The sequence below is a fragment of the Rattus norvegicus genome, chromosome 19 (genome assembly GCF_021556685.1).
Source record: "Rattus norvegicus strain SHRSP/BbbUtx chromosome 19, alternate assembly SHRSP_T2T, whole genome shotgun sequence".
Lineage (NCBI taxonomy): Eukaryota > Metazoa > Chordata > Mammalia > Rodentia > Muridae > Rattus > Rattus norvegicus.
The window spans coordinates 62,722,925-62,738,688 of NC_141552.1; the positions used below are offsets into that span (position 1 = coordinate 62,722,925).

At 46.3% G+C, this 15,764-nt stretch overlaps 1 protein-coding gene across 4 annotated transcripts in view; it reads right to left on the reverse strand.

Annotated features, from left to right (window-relative positions):
• Mbtps1 (membrane-bound transcription factor peptidase, site 1) overlaps nt 1-14,309 on the reverse strand; it is a 51,104-nt gene extending 36,795 nt beyond the window's left edge. For 3 of the 4 annotated variants that reach the window (XM_087595324.1, XM_087595326.1, XM_087595325.1), the window contains exons 1-3: nt 14,207-14,309; nt 2,910-3,393; nt 1,741-1,998 (exon numbers count right to left, since the gene is read on the reverse strand). In XM_087595324.1, the coding sequence (XP_087451450.1) occupies nt 1,741-1,998; nt 2,910-3,072 (421 nt within the window). In that variant the 5' untranslated portion in view covers nt 3,073-3,393; nt 14,207-14,309. 4 annotated transcript variants of the gene reach the window in all.
• Nucleotides 14,310-15,764: the final 1,455 nt, after the last annotated feature.

The following is a 15,764-nucleotide window of genomic DNA, read 5'->3' on the forward strand; positions in this document are numbered from 1 at the left end:
GCCCCCGAAATGATGAATTTTAATACCTGAAAAAAAATCTTTTCATAGGGGTTGGGGATTTAGCTCAGTGGTAGAGCGCTTGCCTAGCAAGTGCAAGGCCCTGGGTTCAGTCCCCAGTTCCAAAAAAAAAAAAAAAAAAAAAAAAAATCTTTTCATTATAATTGTTTTAAAAAAAAAATCAAAAAGTAAAAGGGTGCTAGAGTGGTGGTCACAGCTTTAACCTCAGTTCTTGAGGCAAAGGCAGGCAGAGCTCTGAGCTCAAAGCCTATTTGGTCTACAGAGTGAGTTCCAGGACTGCCAGGGCTACAAAGAGAAAGCCTGTCTTGACAAAAACAAAACAAATACATAAAATAAAATGAAATGAAAGTAAGATACTATTAGGAGTTTTCATTTTACCTTTAAAGGTCTATGTTATAACGAAAAAACAAATCATATTTTTTTTTCTTCTCTTTTTTTTTCGGAGCTGGGGTCCGAACCCAGGGCTTGCCTAGCAAGCCCTCTACCACTGAGCTAAATCCCCAACCCCACAAATCATATTTTTAAAGTGGAAGCATGGGCAACTGTTTTGTATCAGCTCTCTCCTTACATGGGTCCCAGGGGCTGAACTCGGATTGCCCGACCTACATGGTACGAACCTTTTCCACTGAGCCACCTTGTCAGGCCTTAAATCAGTTGTAAGAACAAGCCTGTACTTATTCCTCCAACAGGACTGTTCTAAAGCAAAGGACTCTCGTTCTCAAGGCTCCCAGACCAACCCATAAAGAAAGGGGTCCCAGAAAAGAGACTGTCGGTTCCATAATGTAACTGACAGTCCAACTCAAATCTATGTGCATCAAGTCTCCCCAGGGTGACTCTAGTCTTTTTTTTTTTTTTTTCTTTTTTTTCTTTTTTTTGGAGCTGGGGACTGAACTCAGGGCCTTGAGCTTGCTAGGCAAGTGCTCTACCACTGAGCTAAATCCCCAACCCCATGTGACTCTAGTCTTAACACCAACAGAAGGGACAATTCCAGAATTCCGAATGAGAATATTTCAATGATGGGAGTGGTCTGCTTTACTTGACCTACAACAGAACAAAGCACTCTAAGAAAATCAAAACAGGCTGGGGATTTAGCTCAGTGGTAGAGCGCTTACCTAGGAAGCGCAAGGCCCTGGGTTCAGTCCCCAGCTCCAAAAAAAAAAAAAAAAAAAACTGGGGAACATCAGCTTGGACAGAAAAAACTGTTAAGAAGAACAGCAAGACATCAGCAAATAGCAGAGAGATGATGCCCTGGTTGAGGTCACTACTGCTATGATGAAACACCATGAACAAAGCAACTTGGGGAGGAGAGGCCTCACTCAGCTTACACTTCCAGGAAACTTACACTTCCTGAGGGAAGTCGGGACAGGAACCCACACAGAGCAGAAACCTGAAGGCAGGAGTGATGAGTTCCTCCCAAAACAGCATAAAGCTGTTTTTCTCAAGAAAATGCTGTCCACTGGTCATGGCAGTACAAGCCTGCAATCCCAGCACGTGGGAGGTAGAGGCAGGAGCACACTGAAGGCCAGGAGTTCAAGGCCAGCCAGCCTCAGCTTCAGCGTGAATCTGAAGCCTGAGCTACAGCAAACCCTGTCTCAGAAAACAAAACAAAGACAACATTCTCCACTGGAGAACTGTGAAAAGGGACACAGGTGTCCCCAGATCACCTTAGTGTCTCTGCGGTGTGAGCCAAGCACTGGTATGGCTTGTGCTGAGCGTACTCACATTCAGCAAACTTCAGGGAACGAAAGACTTTCCGCTGGGGTGTCACCCGCTTGATGTTTGGGTGATCTTCAAGTGTGAGCAGCCCCGCCTTCTGCTTCTCTTTTATCTGAATCACCTCAAAATCACTAGGGTAGTCACTGGATGGGTTGTTCCGAGGTATTATTCTCCAGTTGTCCACTTCACTGCTTTTTAGAGCACTTGAAATAAATGAGTTTCTAGCTTTGGCTGTGAAGTATCCGTTGAAAGCCACAATATATTCTGAAATCAATGCCACAGTAAGCATAAGTACTTATACACGTAAGAGAGTATGTTACACTTACTCTGAATCTCTATTGGCAAGAGAACAATGCACCTCAAAGCCCACAGCAAAATAAGAGCAAGAAGAAAGGAATGTAAAATGCCACAGGCGGCAGCATGCAGAGCTCTGGTAAAGCTGACTCAGGCACATTTCAAATCACACGAAATATACACTTCAAAACCAGATACCTGTGCATTCTTTAAAAGTAAGTGTGGGTCTGATGAGATGGCTCAGTAATTAAGATAACTCTATAATCAAAATACATTTTAACAAACACAAACCAGAGGGGCTGGAGAGATAGACGGCTTAGGGGTTGAGTGCTTACTGCTCTTAGAGAAGGTCCTGGGTTCAGTTCCCAGGCCCCAAGGAGCAGCTCACAACCACCTACAAATCTAGTCCCACAACCTTCGCTGGCCAAGTGCCAAGCTCTCATGTGGTCTGCATGTGGGCAAAACATTCATGCAAACTTAAAAGAATAAATAAGGTAAAATAAGATAAAACCTTCATATTTACTAAAATTCGGCTAGAGTAAAGAAATGTAGTTTCCTACCAGGAAGAGGAATTCAGAGAATATGCAGCTTCTGCTCTACGGAATGTGAAGACAAAGCTCCGGATCAAGACAAACTTCCTGCTCTGCCCGTCTGCCCAAGGCCTGACCTCCAAAACCTCAGCTGAGCACCTGCATCGGTTCCCTCCGCTACAATGGTACAGTCAGCTCTAATCCAGGGCAAACGCCTTAAGCAAAGGTTAATGTCGACATGGCATGCACTCAGCCTATTTAAAATGTACCACAGAAGGGAACGGAAGCCAGTATTTATACTAAGCTTGAAAACAGTGAGATGGGAGGCCCAACAGTGAATAAAGTCCTTACCATATTCCACCACAGTTGAGGAGAATTCCACCTTCAAAGTCAGGTGGGAACAGCTGGGGCATGGGGCCTTTTCAAAAGCTTTCTTCCCCAGCCTGTCACCCAGATGCTTTTTCCCACAGAGCAAAACCACCAGCAGAAGAAGCCAGATGTTGACGAGCTTCATGGTCCTAAGTGAATATGGTCATAAAATTGCATAAATTCAAATTGCACTAGGCTCTTCCTTGATCAGAAGTGGATTTCTGTTTTCGCTAAAAGCTGCAACCTTACTGATCAGCCATCCTACAGACTTGTCCAACGTAAAGAAAACCTCAGTCCCATGGTCACCCACAGCTTGGCCCAAAAAGAGGCTTTCATTTCTTTCTCCGCTTCTTCTCCATCTTGGACAGGGGCTTCTCTCATTAGGGCCGAGTCCACTGAGTCCTAAACTCCATTTGTACCACAGACCCAAATCTAGCAGGAGCCCAAGCCACCGCTCTGAGCCGATCTGAAACAAAAACAGCACACAGAACATCAGTAGCATCCCGACCCAGCCAGCTATAGCAGTTCCAGCTGCATTTAAATGGAAGGATCAGATTTTTCTCTCAGACAGCTGTGGACACAACACGACGCCCCAGTGCTTTGTTTATATTTCCTTACTCCTTACTGCTTTCATGGAAACAGTCTGACAGCTCTAAGAAGTAAAGGGAAAAATAAGAGAGAAGTGAAGAACGAGAGCTGACAGGAAGCAGGCAAGCCCCTATCCCTGCAAAGGCCAACCCTCATGTTCTACCCTTCACATCTTCCTCAGACTGACGGCTTCCTGTCATCTGCAGCTCTCTATCACCCAGGTGCCCGTCAGCATCTATAATTATTCACAGAAAGCAAAGTCCTTACTTTCTGCTGTAAATTATATATACCTAAGGACAACTGATTTTAATAGGTTATGTAAGAGACACTACCTACTGGCAATTTTATTAAAAGGGCACAGATATTTTCTGCAGTCATTACATTTATTTTACCTGAAGCATCAAACTTAAACTGAAACAGTTTAATCTATTATAAAATCAGATTAGCTCTTTACTGAAAGTGGACAGAGGACAGTCTGTGAGGCAAGCTATTCCTAAAGAAAGTGTTGAGTGTGAGATTTCTCATGGGCTCAGATCTCTCTCAAGATAACTAAAGTAGAGATGGAACAGCTGTTCTTCTCAACAGTGGCACTGGAGCCGAAGTGCCACAGGGTGACCAGCTCACCACCATACCTGTGGGGTGGGGACAGGTGGACACAGAACAAGTGAGGCCCTTGTACTTTAAAAAAAAAAAAAAAAAATCAAAGACTGAGCCACCAACAACCAAGATGTTGCTCTGGCAGCCAACTCAATTCTTCTGGCAGAAACTGGCACTCAGAGTAAGAAAGAGGCTTTGGTTTCGGCGACTGCCCATATGCTCTTCCAAAACAGGAAACGCGTCAAACAGTGCAGCGAGTAAAAGACCTGCCTAGGCACCACCCTAGTCTGCAAAACACACCAGTTTTGAACACCAGAGACCAGAGACAGGAGAAGCAACTATGTCTACAGCGACAGAAAGACAGTGACAATGTCAACCACAAGGACAAAAGAGTAAAACAAAGAGCCACGACTTTAGAAAGACCAGAGGTCAGCTCACTCTATGTACACATCCTGCAGAGAGCCCTTCACAGAAAGCAGCCCTAAAGATCACTTTAGGTCAAAGAATGTACAGCTGGTCACTGGAGTAATGTAAAAGTTCTAATGCTGGAGTAAGCTTGTGCTTTACAGAGGGGCTGGAAAAGTTGCTCAGTGGTTAGAGCCCTGGCTGCTCTTCCAGAGGATCTGGGTTCCATCCCCAACATCCACATGGCAGCTCACAAATACCTGTCACTCCAGTGTCACTCCACACCCTCCTCTGGCCTCCCTAAGCACTGAACATACATGGGGTAGACACATATACACGCAAACACCTATACACATAAAAATTTTAAAAAGGTAACAAAAACAATCTCTTAAAATCCTCTGCCTTAAAAGAAAGACTCTATGACCTGGTGGAGATGTATATAATGTGAATGTTAGCAATACTTGTGAGAGCATCTTAAGCCTGCCTGCACTAACTCACTTTTAACGCTGTCCTGGATAACTCTTCCACAGGTAGTCAATCTCTATATGATGTACTCTGTGTGGAAGAGATAGCTGATGTTTACAAATTAGGCCCCAAAGAAACAAAGAAATGGAAAGGAATGAAATGACCTTTTCCACAGGAAATAAACAGCTAAGCTTTCTTTGTAGCATATGCATAATCCCAGCACTTGGGCGCAGAGGCAGAAGACATCTGAATTTGAAGCTAGAGTGATCTACAGAGCAAGTTCTAGGACAGCTATGACTACACAAAGAAACCCATAGGTAACCACTGTTCTCCAGTTGGTTCTGGGAATTAGGGCACAAAAACTCAACACCACAGGACACAATGCCTTCGTTACTCACTGTGGCAGGCCATTTTATTGAGTGCTTACCTAAAGAGACAAGGCCAGGTGCTGTAAAGGGGGATGTGGGGAGGGAGAGAGAGTCAGGGACGCAGTGCTCTATGTGTGAGGAAGCAAAGGAGACCAACCACAAACCAACCACCAGGCCAAATGGAGGAAAGGAAGGTGTCAGAGTAGAGGCCACCTAAGCTGAGTTAAAGTCCCTTCAGGAGTGACAAGAAGTTTAGCTGCACAGAAGGTACAATGGAGAGAGAAGTGGTGCATCTGGGGACGAGGAGAACACAGAATACACCTAAGGATCAATGTGAGGAGGAGGCGAAAGATGGCATGGAGGAGAGAGTTTTAGCAGGTACCAGGTTGGAGCAGGGAATTCTAGAATGCAGACGTCAGCAGCCAAGGGAAGTGAGCATGAAAAGCCAGAGAACAAGGCTGCTGAGGAACTGCTCATGGCTCTGCACTGTACAGCTGGAGCTCGGGGTACTGGACAAACCAGGGCAGAAACCTCTGACCTCAGCTTCTCTTCCAGTGTGGGGAGATACAGAAGAAACAAGCAAGGAAGTGCAGCTTAGCTGATGGTGAGTGCTATGCTTGGGAACAAAGGAAGGATGGGAGCAGGACAGCTGAGAGGGCTGCCTGTCAGCCACGGTGCCACAGAAGCCCTGGAGAAAGGACTTTTAAGTGGAAAGTTAAAGGAAGTAGTTTGGAGTGAGAAGAAAAGCAAAGAGGTTGGTGTGGCTGAGCAAAATGCAGAAGGGGAAGGGAGAGGAGATAAAGAACTGGGGACAGTCCAGGGACAGCTCTGTATATCACATAGGAACTCAGGTCCTATGAGAAGGGACCTGAAAGGGATGAGAAGGCACAACTGACCACTCAGCCTTCTAGGAGCACTGAGTACAGGGAACAGGGGACAGGGCTATGGAAGACCATGGGTTAAATTACCCAGGGAGAGAAGATGCTGACTTAGACCTTGCGGATCAGTAGGTGGAGTCAACAAACTTCTGATAACCAGACATGGGAGAATGCAGGTGAGGAATCAAAGTTACAGGGTAACTCTGCCTCTAACAGGGATGGAGAAGAATACGGAGGCTGGCTCAGGGGAACACCCACACTCATACCCACATGGTGGAAACTATGTAATCTTGGGCCACCCAGCACCTCTTCTTTGGGGAAGATGACGAAGAACAGGAGAGACCAAAAGAAAAGGGAAATCAAACTTCCACAAGGAAAGTCTGGCTACTGGATGAATCTAATGGCTTAGTTTTTGGAGGGAGAGGGAGATGCCTCAGGAGATAAGGGCACTTGCTGCCGAGCCTGACCACCTGACTCCATCCCTGGAGTCTACATGGTAGAAGGCAACTGACTCCCCGTGGATGCCCGCTCTGACCTCCACACTAGTACCCACTCATAGACACAGAGTAAAGACGTGGTTTTGAATTTTATAAAAAAAAGTCACTGATTCCTTCCAGAAAAAGGTTACACTAAGTGAACAGGCGGCCCTGGTCTGACTGCACTCTACCAAGCCCTGTCTACTCCAGGAACCAGCTCTCCAAACCCAACAGTGGTAGAAGGAAAGTAAGGAAAAAAGGAAGCCGCTTCAGGTACAAAAGTCTCCTGGGATAAATGAAAAGGCTGGAAATGACAGAAAACTCAAGCAACCCTGCTGTTCAGAGATAGGCAACCTGTCTACTGTCCTCAAGGGTGAGAAGTCCAGGCTCTTGGAAGACATTGCAGTGACAGCCTGTGGTGGAAATGAGAGCCTGAGGCCTCTACAGGTTCCCAATCCTGGAAGAAGGCGCAAATCATTTTCCTTTCTGGCTTCTAATTCACTACTCACTTTTCAGAAGAGAGTGCATAGGGCCGGGGTGCAGGAAGCCAAGCATTTACCATTAAACCCTGTGCTCTTGGGCCTGCCTGTGTGTTTAGAGAGATCCTGACCCACAGACATGTCCAGTGCAGCTTTTAAAGAACAGACTGCACTTCAGGGCTCTAACACACATCTACCTGTATCAACAACCCATGGTGCCCAAGACACGACCCCAATCAGTATACATGAGCTACAAGACTTGCTCATTAGCTAGTGGCAAGCAGGAGTGCTACAACAGACATTAGTTACACAGACAGGTACGTGTACACAGGCTCACACAGAGAGAGAAAACAACTTTGTTTTCTTTGTCCTTCCCTTTCTGAGTTAGCACGCTGAGAACAAGGAGGCCACAGAGACCCAGTGAGAATGGAGTCCAGAAGGTAAGAGAGTGTATGAGAAGGCTATCAATAAAACAAGCCATTCAATAGTGAGCTGAAACCGAAATGCTGGTACAAACTCCAGGTTTTCAGATGTACATAGAGAGATGCAGAAATAAGCAAGTGCACATCTGAATACACACCTCATCTACCACGAGGACACAGCAGCAGTACCATGCACTGTACCCCAGGAAGGAGTTCTACCATGTGCCCAGATGGCTCAGTACCATTCTCTAGGAAAAGAAGTTGGGCTCCTTGAAGAGTAACTCAAGGGCAGGTCGGGCTAGATGAAACGACTCTGGGGCCCTGTAGCAGACAATGAGGCAGTGCTCGCTGAGAGAAAGGGGATATGCTATATGCTGCCAGAAGGCAGGGTAGAGGGATTCTCCCTAGTCAAATCTGGGACAATCTAGCTTCACAATATATAAAGAGTAACAGATTACAACTCTTTGAAAATGCAAAGTGGGAAAACAGACAACACAAATAAAGTGGAAGCTTAAGGAAATTTCTGCTGTTTACAACAGAACAAAACAACGCCCATTAAAATACATATTTACAAAGGGGAAGAGTGACTTCATTCCTTCCAGCAGACAAATTATGAGGAGGCATCAGATGAACCCCAAGGGCCATTTCATGAAGCGACTTCCCACTCACCAGAGTACAGTGACACCTAGTAAATAGATATGCCAGTGGACAGCACTGACTAAAATGAAATGGGAGTGTGGCTGGCCATGGGGATCTACTGGTGACCGGTTCCAACCCCAAAACCCCTACAGCTTAAGAATATGGAAATCCTTCACATAAGAGGGCAGAGCACTTCCATAGACACTGTGTGCATCTACTCATATACTGTAATTTATACCAGATTATTATAATGCCTAAAAATGTAAATGCTAAATGGTAAGGCAATATTGTCCAGAAAACAAGGCATGCTTTGTACCTACACATGCTGAACAGTCTGGTTTTTAAAAGTTTTATCTTGTGCATGAGTGTTTTATGCACACGTACCACAGTGTGATGCCCACAGAGGTCTGAAGAGGGCGTAGGATCCCCTGGTACTGGAGTTACAGTAGGTTTGTGCTCTTACACCCCCACATAGTTTCAATCTGCAATGGGCTGAAATATGTGGATGTGGGGTTGGGATACTGGGTGGGGGCACTCTAGCTCCCATTCTCCAGGCAGTCATGTTTTCTGAAAGGCTTCAGTTAAAATATTCTGTTCAAATTAGCTTGGGGCTGGGGATTTAGCTCAGTGGTAGAGCGCTTACCTAGGAAGCGCAAGGCCCTGGGTTCGGTCCCCAGCTCCGAAAAAAAGAACCAAAAAAAAAAAAAAAAAAAAATTAGCTTTAATGCTTTTACTATTTATATTGTAAACAAACGAAAAACTTTCTGGGGAAAAAAAGTGAAGCACCCAGAATACAACTCATATTAAATAATTCAACAAATCTAGTAAGTATTCTTGTGTTCTTAATTTTTTTTTTTTCCGGAGCTGGGGACCGAACCCAGGACCTTGTGCTTGCTAGGCAAGCGCTCTACCACTGAGCCAAATCCCCAACCCCGTGTTCTTAATTTTTTAAATCTCAATTGTCAACATGCACTAAAACACTTAGAACTGTAAATAAAAGATTCCTCACCAGAAATAAAAACTTAGAACTTACTAAGCACTACTTAGTAGCAGGTAGGATTCTAATTCACTGTCTTGTGATAACTCATACTTTCAGGTGAGAAAACAGGCCTAAATGAGGGATGCTCTTGCTGCCCCTACACCCTGTCGCTAAGTGGGAAAGCTGTCTGGGAACCCCAGTGTCTGAGTCACATTCTTCAGAGGAGAGGAGCCTGACATTTTAAAAATACCCCTTGGAACTCAGCCCAACACTCGAGAACCTGCAAGCACACTGTCTATCCCAGGGTGTGCAGGACCGCGGGCAGTGGGGAAGAACGAGACTACGTAAGCATGCGATAGGGAACTGACGGATGGAGGAAAGATAATGGTTTGATTGCACTACACAGTGCCCTGCAGCAACTTTTTGAACTAGAATGTCTTGAACAAGACTGAACCATGGTCCCCCCACAGATGTCCACATCCTGACCCCCAGAATCTGTGGATGTGACTATATACCAAAACTCAGCAGGGTATGAACACCCTAAGCTGGGGAAGGCTTCCTCCACTCTCGAGTCACTCTAAGGTCTCGGTACAGCTAAGTGAATGGTTCAGAAGTAGGACAATGAAAGCCAGGGTGTGGTTTTGTTAAAAATCAAGGCCAAGGAATATAGGTGGCTTCTATAAACAGAAGGAACCGGATCCCTCCTGAGAGCCTCCAGAAGGAACCAGCTATCAACACTGACTCTAGAGACTCACTTTGGACTTCTGACCTCTAGAATGATTACGTGGTTGGAGCTAGTAATAGGACAAGGAGCTAATGAAGTATTAAAGAGATCAATTCATGTACAGAATGGTCCAGACTTTGCACATATACCTTCCCCTCTGTGAGACAGAGTCTTGCTACATAGTCCTGGCTATCCTGGTTCTCAAGGGTCATCCTGGATAACCAGGATCCAGGATGGCCTCAAACTCAGATCCACCTGCTTCCACCTTCTAAGCGCTAGCAAACGTTGACCTTTAAAACTGCATCCACTGGGTTGGAGAGCTGGCTCAGTGATGAAGAGCACTTGCTGTTCTTGCAGAGGACACAGGTTTGATTCTCTGCACCCACATGGTGGTTCACAACCATCTGTAACTCCAGTTCAAGGGGATTCATCACTGTCTGTTTCCCTCTGTGGACACCGGTAAGCACATCATCAACACACAGACATTTAAGCAAGATAAAGGTTAATTTATAAAAGTTTTTTACTGTATGTATGCACACTGGAAAAAAATACCTAAGGAAAGGCAACTAATAAAGCAGTAAAGTGCTGCAGCAGGCGACTTGTTCTTTTCCACTTTATTACGTCTTCGTAGTTTACAAAGAGCAGTTATTGTTTTTATAATTAGACAAATCATATTGCTTATTATTTTAAATATATCCTTTAAAATAAATTTTAAATGAGGAGTTACATTTCCTGGTAAGGCAGAAGCACAAAACTTCAACTGTGAGCCAAGCATGATGGTGCGCACCTTTAAACCCAGCATTCAAGAGGCAGAGGCAGGAGGATCTCTTGAGAGTTCAAGGCCAGCCTGGTCTACAGAGTGAGTTCTAGGACAATCAGGGCTACAGAGTGAGACCCTGTCTCAATGACAAAAACCAACCGTGTCAGACTTCCTTACTTTGGTGTGGAGTGGTCTTAAGCTACTCCTCTCCAAGTTGTCCCCACACATCTGTCCACAGTGACCTTCCCAGCTACAGGAGAACCTGGAACTCCTCATGGCTCCTTCCAGCAGGGACGCCGTTCTACTTGCAGGGCCTCTTGAGGCTGCCCCTGAATTCACCAAGTAGTGATGAGACTTAATTCCCAGGCATCCCTGTAGAAGACCTGGTTATCTTCTATGAAAAGCATACCCTAGGGCTGGAGAGATGGCTCAGCGGTTAAGAGCACTGGCTGCTCTTCCAGAGGTCCTGAGTTCAAATCCCAGCAACTACATGGTGGCTCACAACCATCTGTAATGAAATCTGATGCCCTCTTCTGGTGTGTCTGAAGACACTGACAGTGTGCTCATAGACATAAAATAAATAATGCTAAAAAAAAAACCCATACCCTAAAGAAAGCCTTTCCACCCATGGCTTCCCGAGTATGACTGCACTGCTCATATGGGTGGACTCAAGATGAGCCTGACATCAAATACTGCCTGGGAAAGAAAGACACCTGCACGTCAAGGATAGATGCAATGGAGTACAGTATGTGAGAGGAGAGTGAGCAGCAAGGGGCAACTAATACCCCTTTCAGCTCTGAAATTCTTTTTACAATGTGCACATTGTTAGAGAACACTCCCAAGATTACACTTCTGAGTATAATTTAAATTTATCTAAAGTTATTTGCTTGAATATAATTTTAAAATCTAATTCAGGTGAGAGGAAATGACCCATATCACAGTCATCTAATTATGCCACCATGCCCTGCCTCTTCATGAACGAGTTTACTGAAATAACTCTGTGAAGGCTGTTTAAACCATGAAAGGGCACTATTCAACTTAATTAAAAGTTGGCTGAAAAATGATCTCTTTTGAAACTCACACACTTGGCTGGATTCCCACTGTTTAACAGGCTAACAATTAAGCAGTGCCAGAAGATACACTCTTAAAATAAAGGTGCATACGGAAGCCTCAATGAGCCAACACTGTTCAGTGTGTGTGAACAGAGAAGTGCAGTTTGCTCTTGGCTCCTAGTCTCTGCACATCTAACAGGTACCAGAACCACAGACTGGGCCACAAAACTTACTTTCCTCGTTTTAGCTGAAATTCATTTCCTTAGGAGGGGAAAATACTGTCAAGATTAATAGGAACAATGACTCAGTGGTTAAGGTCACTGACTGGTTTTCCAGAGGACCAGAGTCTATTGCCAGTACCCACATGCTCTGGCCTTCTCAGGGAAGAGGTATGCAGACATATGCGGGCCAGACTCTCATATACGTAAGAGTAGTCAATAAAACGGTCTATAGGACCAGTCAGACCGTTCCATGGGTAAAGGCACTTGCTGTGCTGACCTGATGACCTGAGTCTGACCCCTGGAACCCACAGAAAGGTAAGACAAGAGAACCAACTCCACAGTTGTCCTCTGACCTCCACAAGTGTGCACCTACACATCATACAGACGGGGATTCATAGAACACATCAAAACAGACTGTATCACCAGGAAAATCATTTGTCCCCTCCTACAATACCAAATGGACTCCTGAGCACTTCAGACCACCAGTGGGTTCTGATCCCATCTACATCATCCCCAAAAGCAATCAAGAGTTGTTAATAAGGGGCTGGCGACATGGCTCAGTAGTTAAGAACACTGGCTGCTCTTCCAGAAGAGCGGGGTTCGATTCCTTGCACCCATGTGGCAGCTTAGAACTGTCTGTAACTCCGGTTCCAGGGGATCCAACACTTTCACATACAGATACGGGCAGTCAAAACACCAATGCACATGAAATTAAAAAAAAAAAAATCACTTTAAGGGGGGAAAAAAAAGAGTTGCTAATAATATAAAACTTTCTCCTCAAAAGAAACCACTAAAAAGACTCCTTAGAGGAGCTGGAAAGATGGTCCATGGGGCATGATCACACAGAAAGCACAGCGGCCCTTTAGTCTAGCTCAATCAGAACACTCCAGACTCACTGAGTCCCTGTCTCAAAAAGAAATAAGGTGGAGTGTGCACCTGCAGAGCTCTGGCCTGCACACACAAGTGCACACATGTACACTTTGGTCTTCCTAGTCCAAGGACTGCCTACCATCAGACAGAGAACAGAATCAGAATGAAGCATATGACACCACCAAGAATGAAAAAGATCTGACTAGAAAACAGGATCCTTCATTCCCACTGAGTGGGGGAGAGGGGAGGCCTGCCAACACTCCATCACTTTTAAAATAGTAACGGCAAACTGTTGTTTATATGGGATGTTTTGAGGCTGCAGGAGAGTCCTAATGGGCAAAAGTGCAGGTTCAGGTAGCCACCTCGCCCCCAGCCCCCACCAAAAACAAAGAGCCCACAAAACCCAGGTCTGTGGTCAAATGTGTCTGCAAGATAAAAACCTTCTTGGCAAAAGGCATTCCACACGAATAGGGGTAAATGTGGGCTATTATACAATGGAATATCATCCAGCCATAAAAAAAAGATTAAATACTGATTAATGCTGCAAGCATAAAAGAAACTGATTTATGCTGCAGCATAGATGAATTCTAGAAAAAAGGACACCGAAGGCCACTCCTGAGTGACTATTCCCAAAAGGCAAACCTAAGGAGACAAGTCCATTGGTACTAAAACCGCTACTAATCACAGAAGGGTATCGGGAGTCTTGGGATTGGTTCACTAAGTGAGTTGTGGTGCCGACCGAACTGCTCGGCAACCTGACAGTCACAGGGCGGTAACACTTAATACAAGTGACCCTGTGATGCGGACACTTTCATAAAAGTCAAGTTCTTACGTTTAAAAAAATAACGGTAAGTGGTGTGGTGCTGTATGTTTTTAATTAATCCCAGCACCAGGTGGAGATAGGAGGATCAGGAGTTCAAAGCCAGCTTGAGCTAATCAGACCTTGTCTCAAATATTAACTTTTTTCCCCACTACTTTTGTAGATTTTAATGCTTTTCTCTTTCCGGCTCTTTATTCGCTTCCAAACCTAGAGGTTAGTGAGGCTGGCCCCAAAACCAATTCTTCAACTGCTCCTCCCGTCCCTTCAAAGCGCCACTCGAAAACGACTACAGTAAAGGCAAATCCCAGCCGCGTTATGCACGGACCTGCAGGCCCATTCCCCCCAGCTCGCGAACGCAGAGCCCTGCGGAGGCGAACGGCGCGTGCGCAACGCGGCGCGCAGGCGCAGGCCAGGCCGCGCCGCTGCTCCGGGCCAATTTCTGGGGAAGCAGCTGCGGTCGCCGGCGGTCCCTGTGCGTGCAGCAAGCGGCTGGGCCTAGGGCGCAGCCGGCTCTCGCCCGCCGCCGGCTGACCTACCTGCGTCCGCCTCAGGCTCGGGATCGGCGGACCCGGGAAAACGGCGGCTCCGCCGCGAACACGCCTCGGGTATCCATTCGGGGGATGTTTACTCGCAAATCTCGCGAGACCACGCCGCTGAGGGGAAAGGGAGCGACGGTCCGGCGTGCTCCGCGCGCCCGTGCCCTACGTGCGCGCTCCTGACGGCCGCGGCACCCAGGCGAGAAGCAGTATAGAGATCTCGCGACATCTATGGCCTTGGGGCGGGGCCGGAGCCGTGAAGGGCGGGGCGGGGGCGGGGCTAGATCGTGCTTTCTAGGTATATCTAGGAAATACGGGATTCCTGGGGTTTTCCGGGCTTACTGGCCTGGAAACTCGGAAAAGTAACATACAACTTTGCATGGCTGAAGTAGGAAGGCTCCTCCTATCCAATCTATGCGTTCTCCTGAACTACCCCAATGGCCCCAGCTGCTGATGACCTCCAATGGCCTGGGCCTATGCACCCTCCTGATATAACCCCCACTACTGTCGAGAGGGCTTCCTAATGCGCCAAATCTTTGTGTTCTCCTAAACTACTCCCATGGTCCCAGCTGCCGAGAGGGCCTCTGATGGCCCAGTTTATTACCCAGGAGGGTGCATCTACACCCTGAGAAACAGGAAGGGCGTTTGTAACACGGAATAGTTATCGTTTGGAACAAAGATCAATGTGAAATTCGTCCAGTAAAAAGCACTGGAGCGATTTAGACACCAGTAGGATGGGCCCATTCTCAGCCTTATTACCGAGCTGAAACACACTTGGTCCTGGCACAACCTGAATGTGGGCAGCAAGCAGCTTGGGTTGACTGAGCCAAATAGGAGAGACAAACCTAGAGTCGTAGGCTCACAAGCTCGGGAGATGGGCCTTGGCTACCAAGCCTAGTATAGAAATCGGGTTTTTCACTAGGACCTCCAGCTGAGCAAACTCAAGAAAGGGTATCTGGACCCCGGATTTGGGTCAGAGTGTAGAGGAGACCTTGTGCAGAACTCCTGTTTCGTTGTTCCTCAGGTGTTCAGTCAGAAAAGGCAAATGGAAGCTAGAAAGATGACTCAGCCATGAGTGCATGTAAGAGGGGACACTATTGTGTGGGAGCCAAGTTTAGATCCCAGAACCCATATTAGGCAGCTCACTGTAACTTCAGCTCCAGAGGGATCTGCTGTTTTTGGCCTCTGTGGGCACCTGCCCTCCTATGCAGACATACACAGAAGGTTTTAAAAGGGCAGTTTTGCGACAGATATATGGTATGTAGATGTAGTCCCATGCGCTGAAAAGGATATACTGTATTTGTTCCCAGGTTCCAGAACCCCATGGATGTCCTATCATGTGGGAGATGCTGTGTGGAGACCCCACTGCTTGCCCACTCTCTGCCCCATGACTTCAGTCTTGCTCTTGGCCTACTGTCTCCCAGCTAATTCACCACTCTCCCAAGGTCTTCTGTCCTTCAGCTGCCCGGAGCCCAGTAATTAGAAGCCTCTTGCTGGCTCAGGAGAAACTAGGAAGAATAAGTTGATGTCATAAAGACCCATTACACCTGCTTAAGAA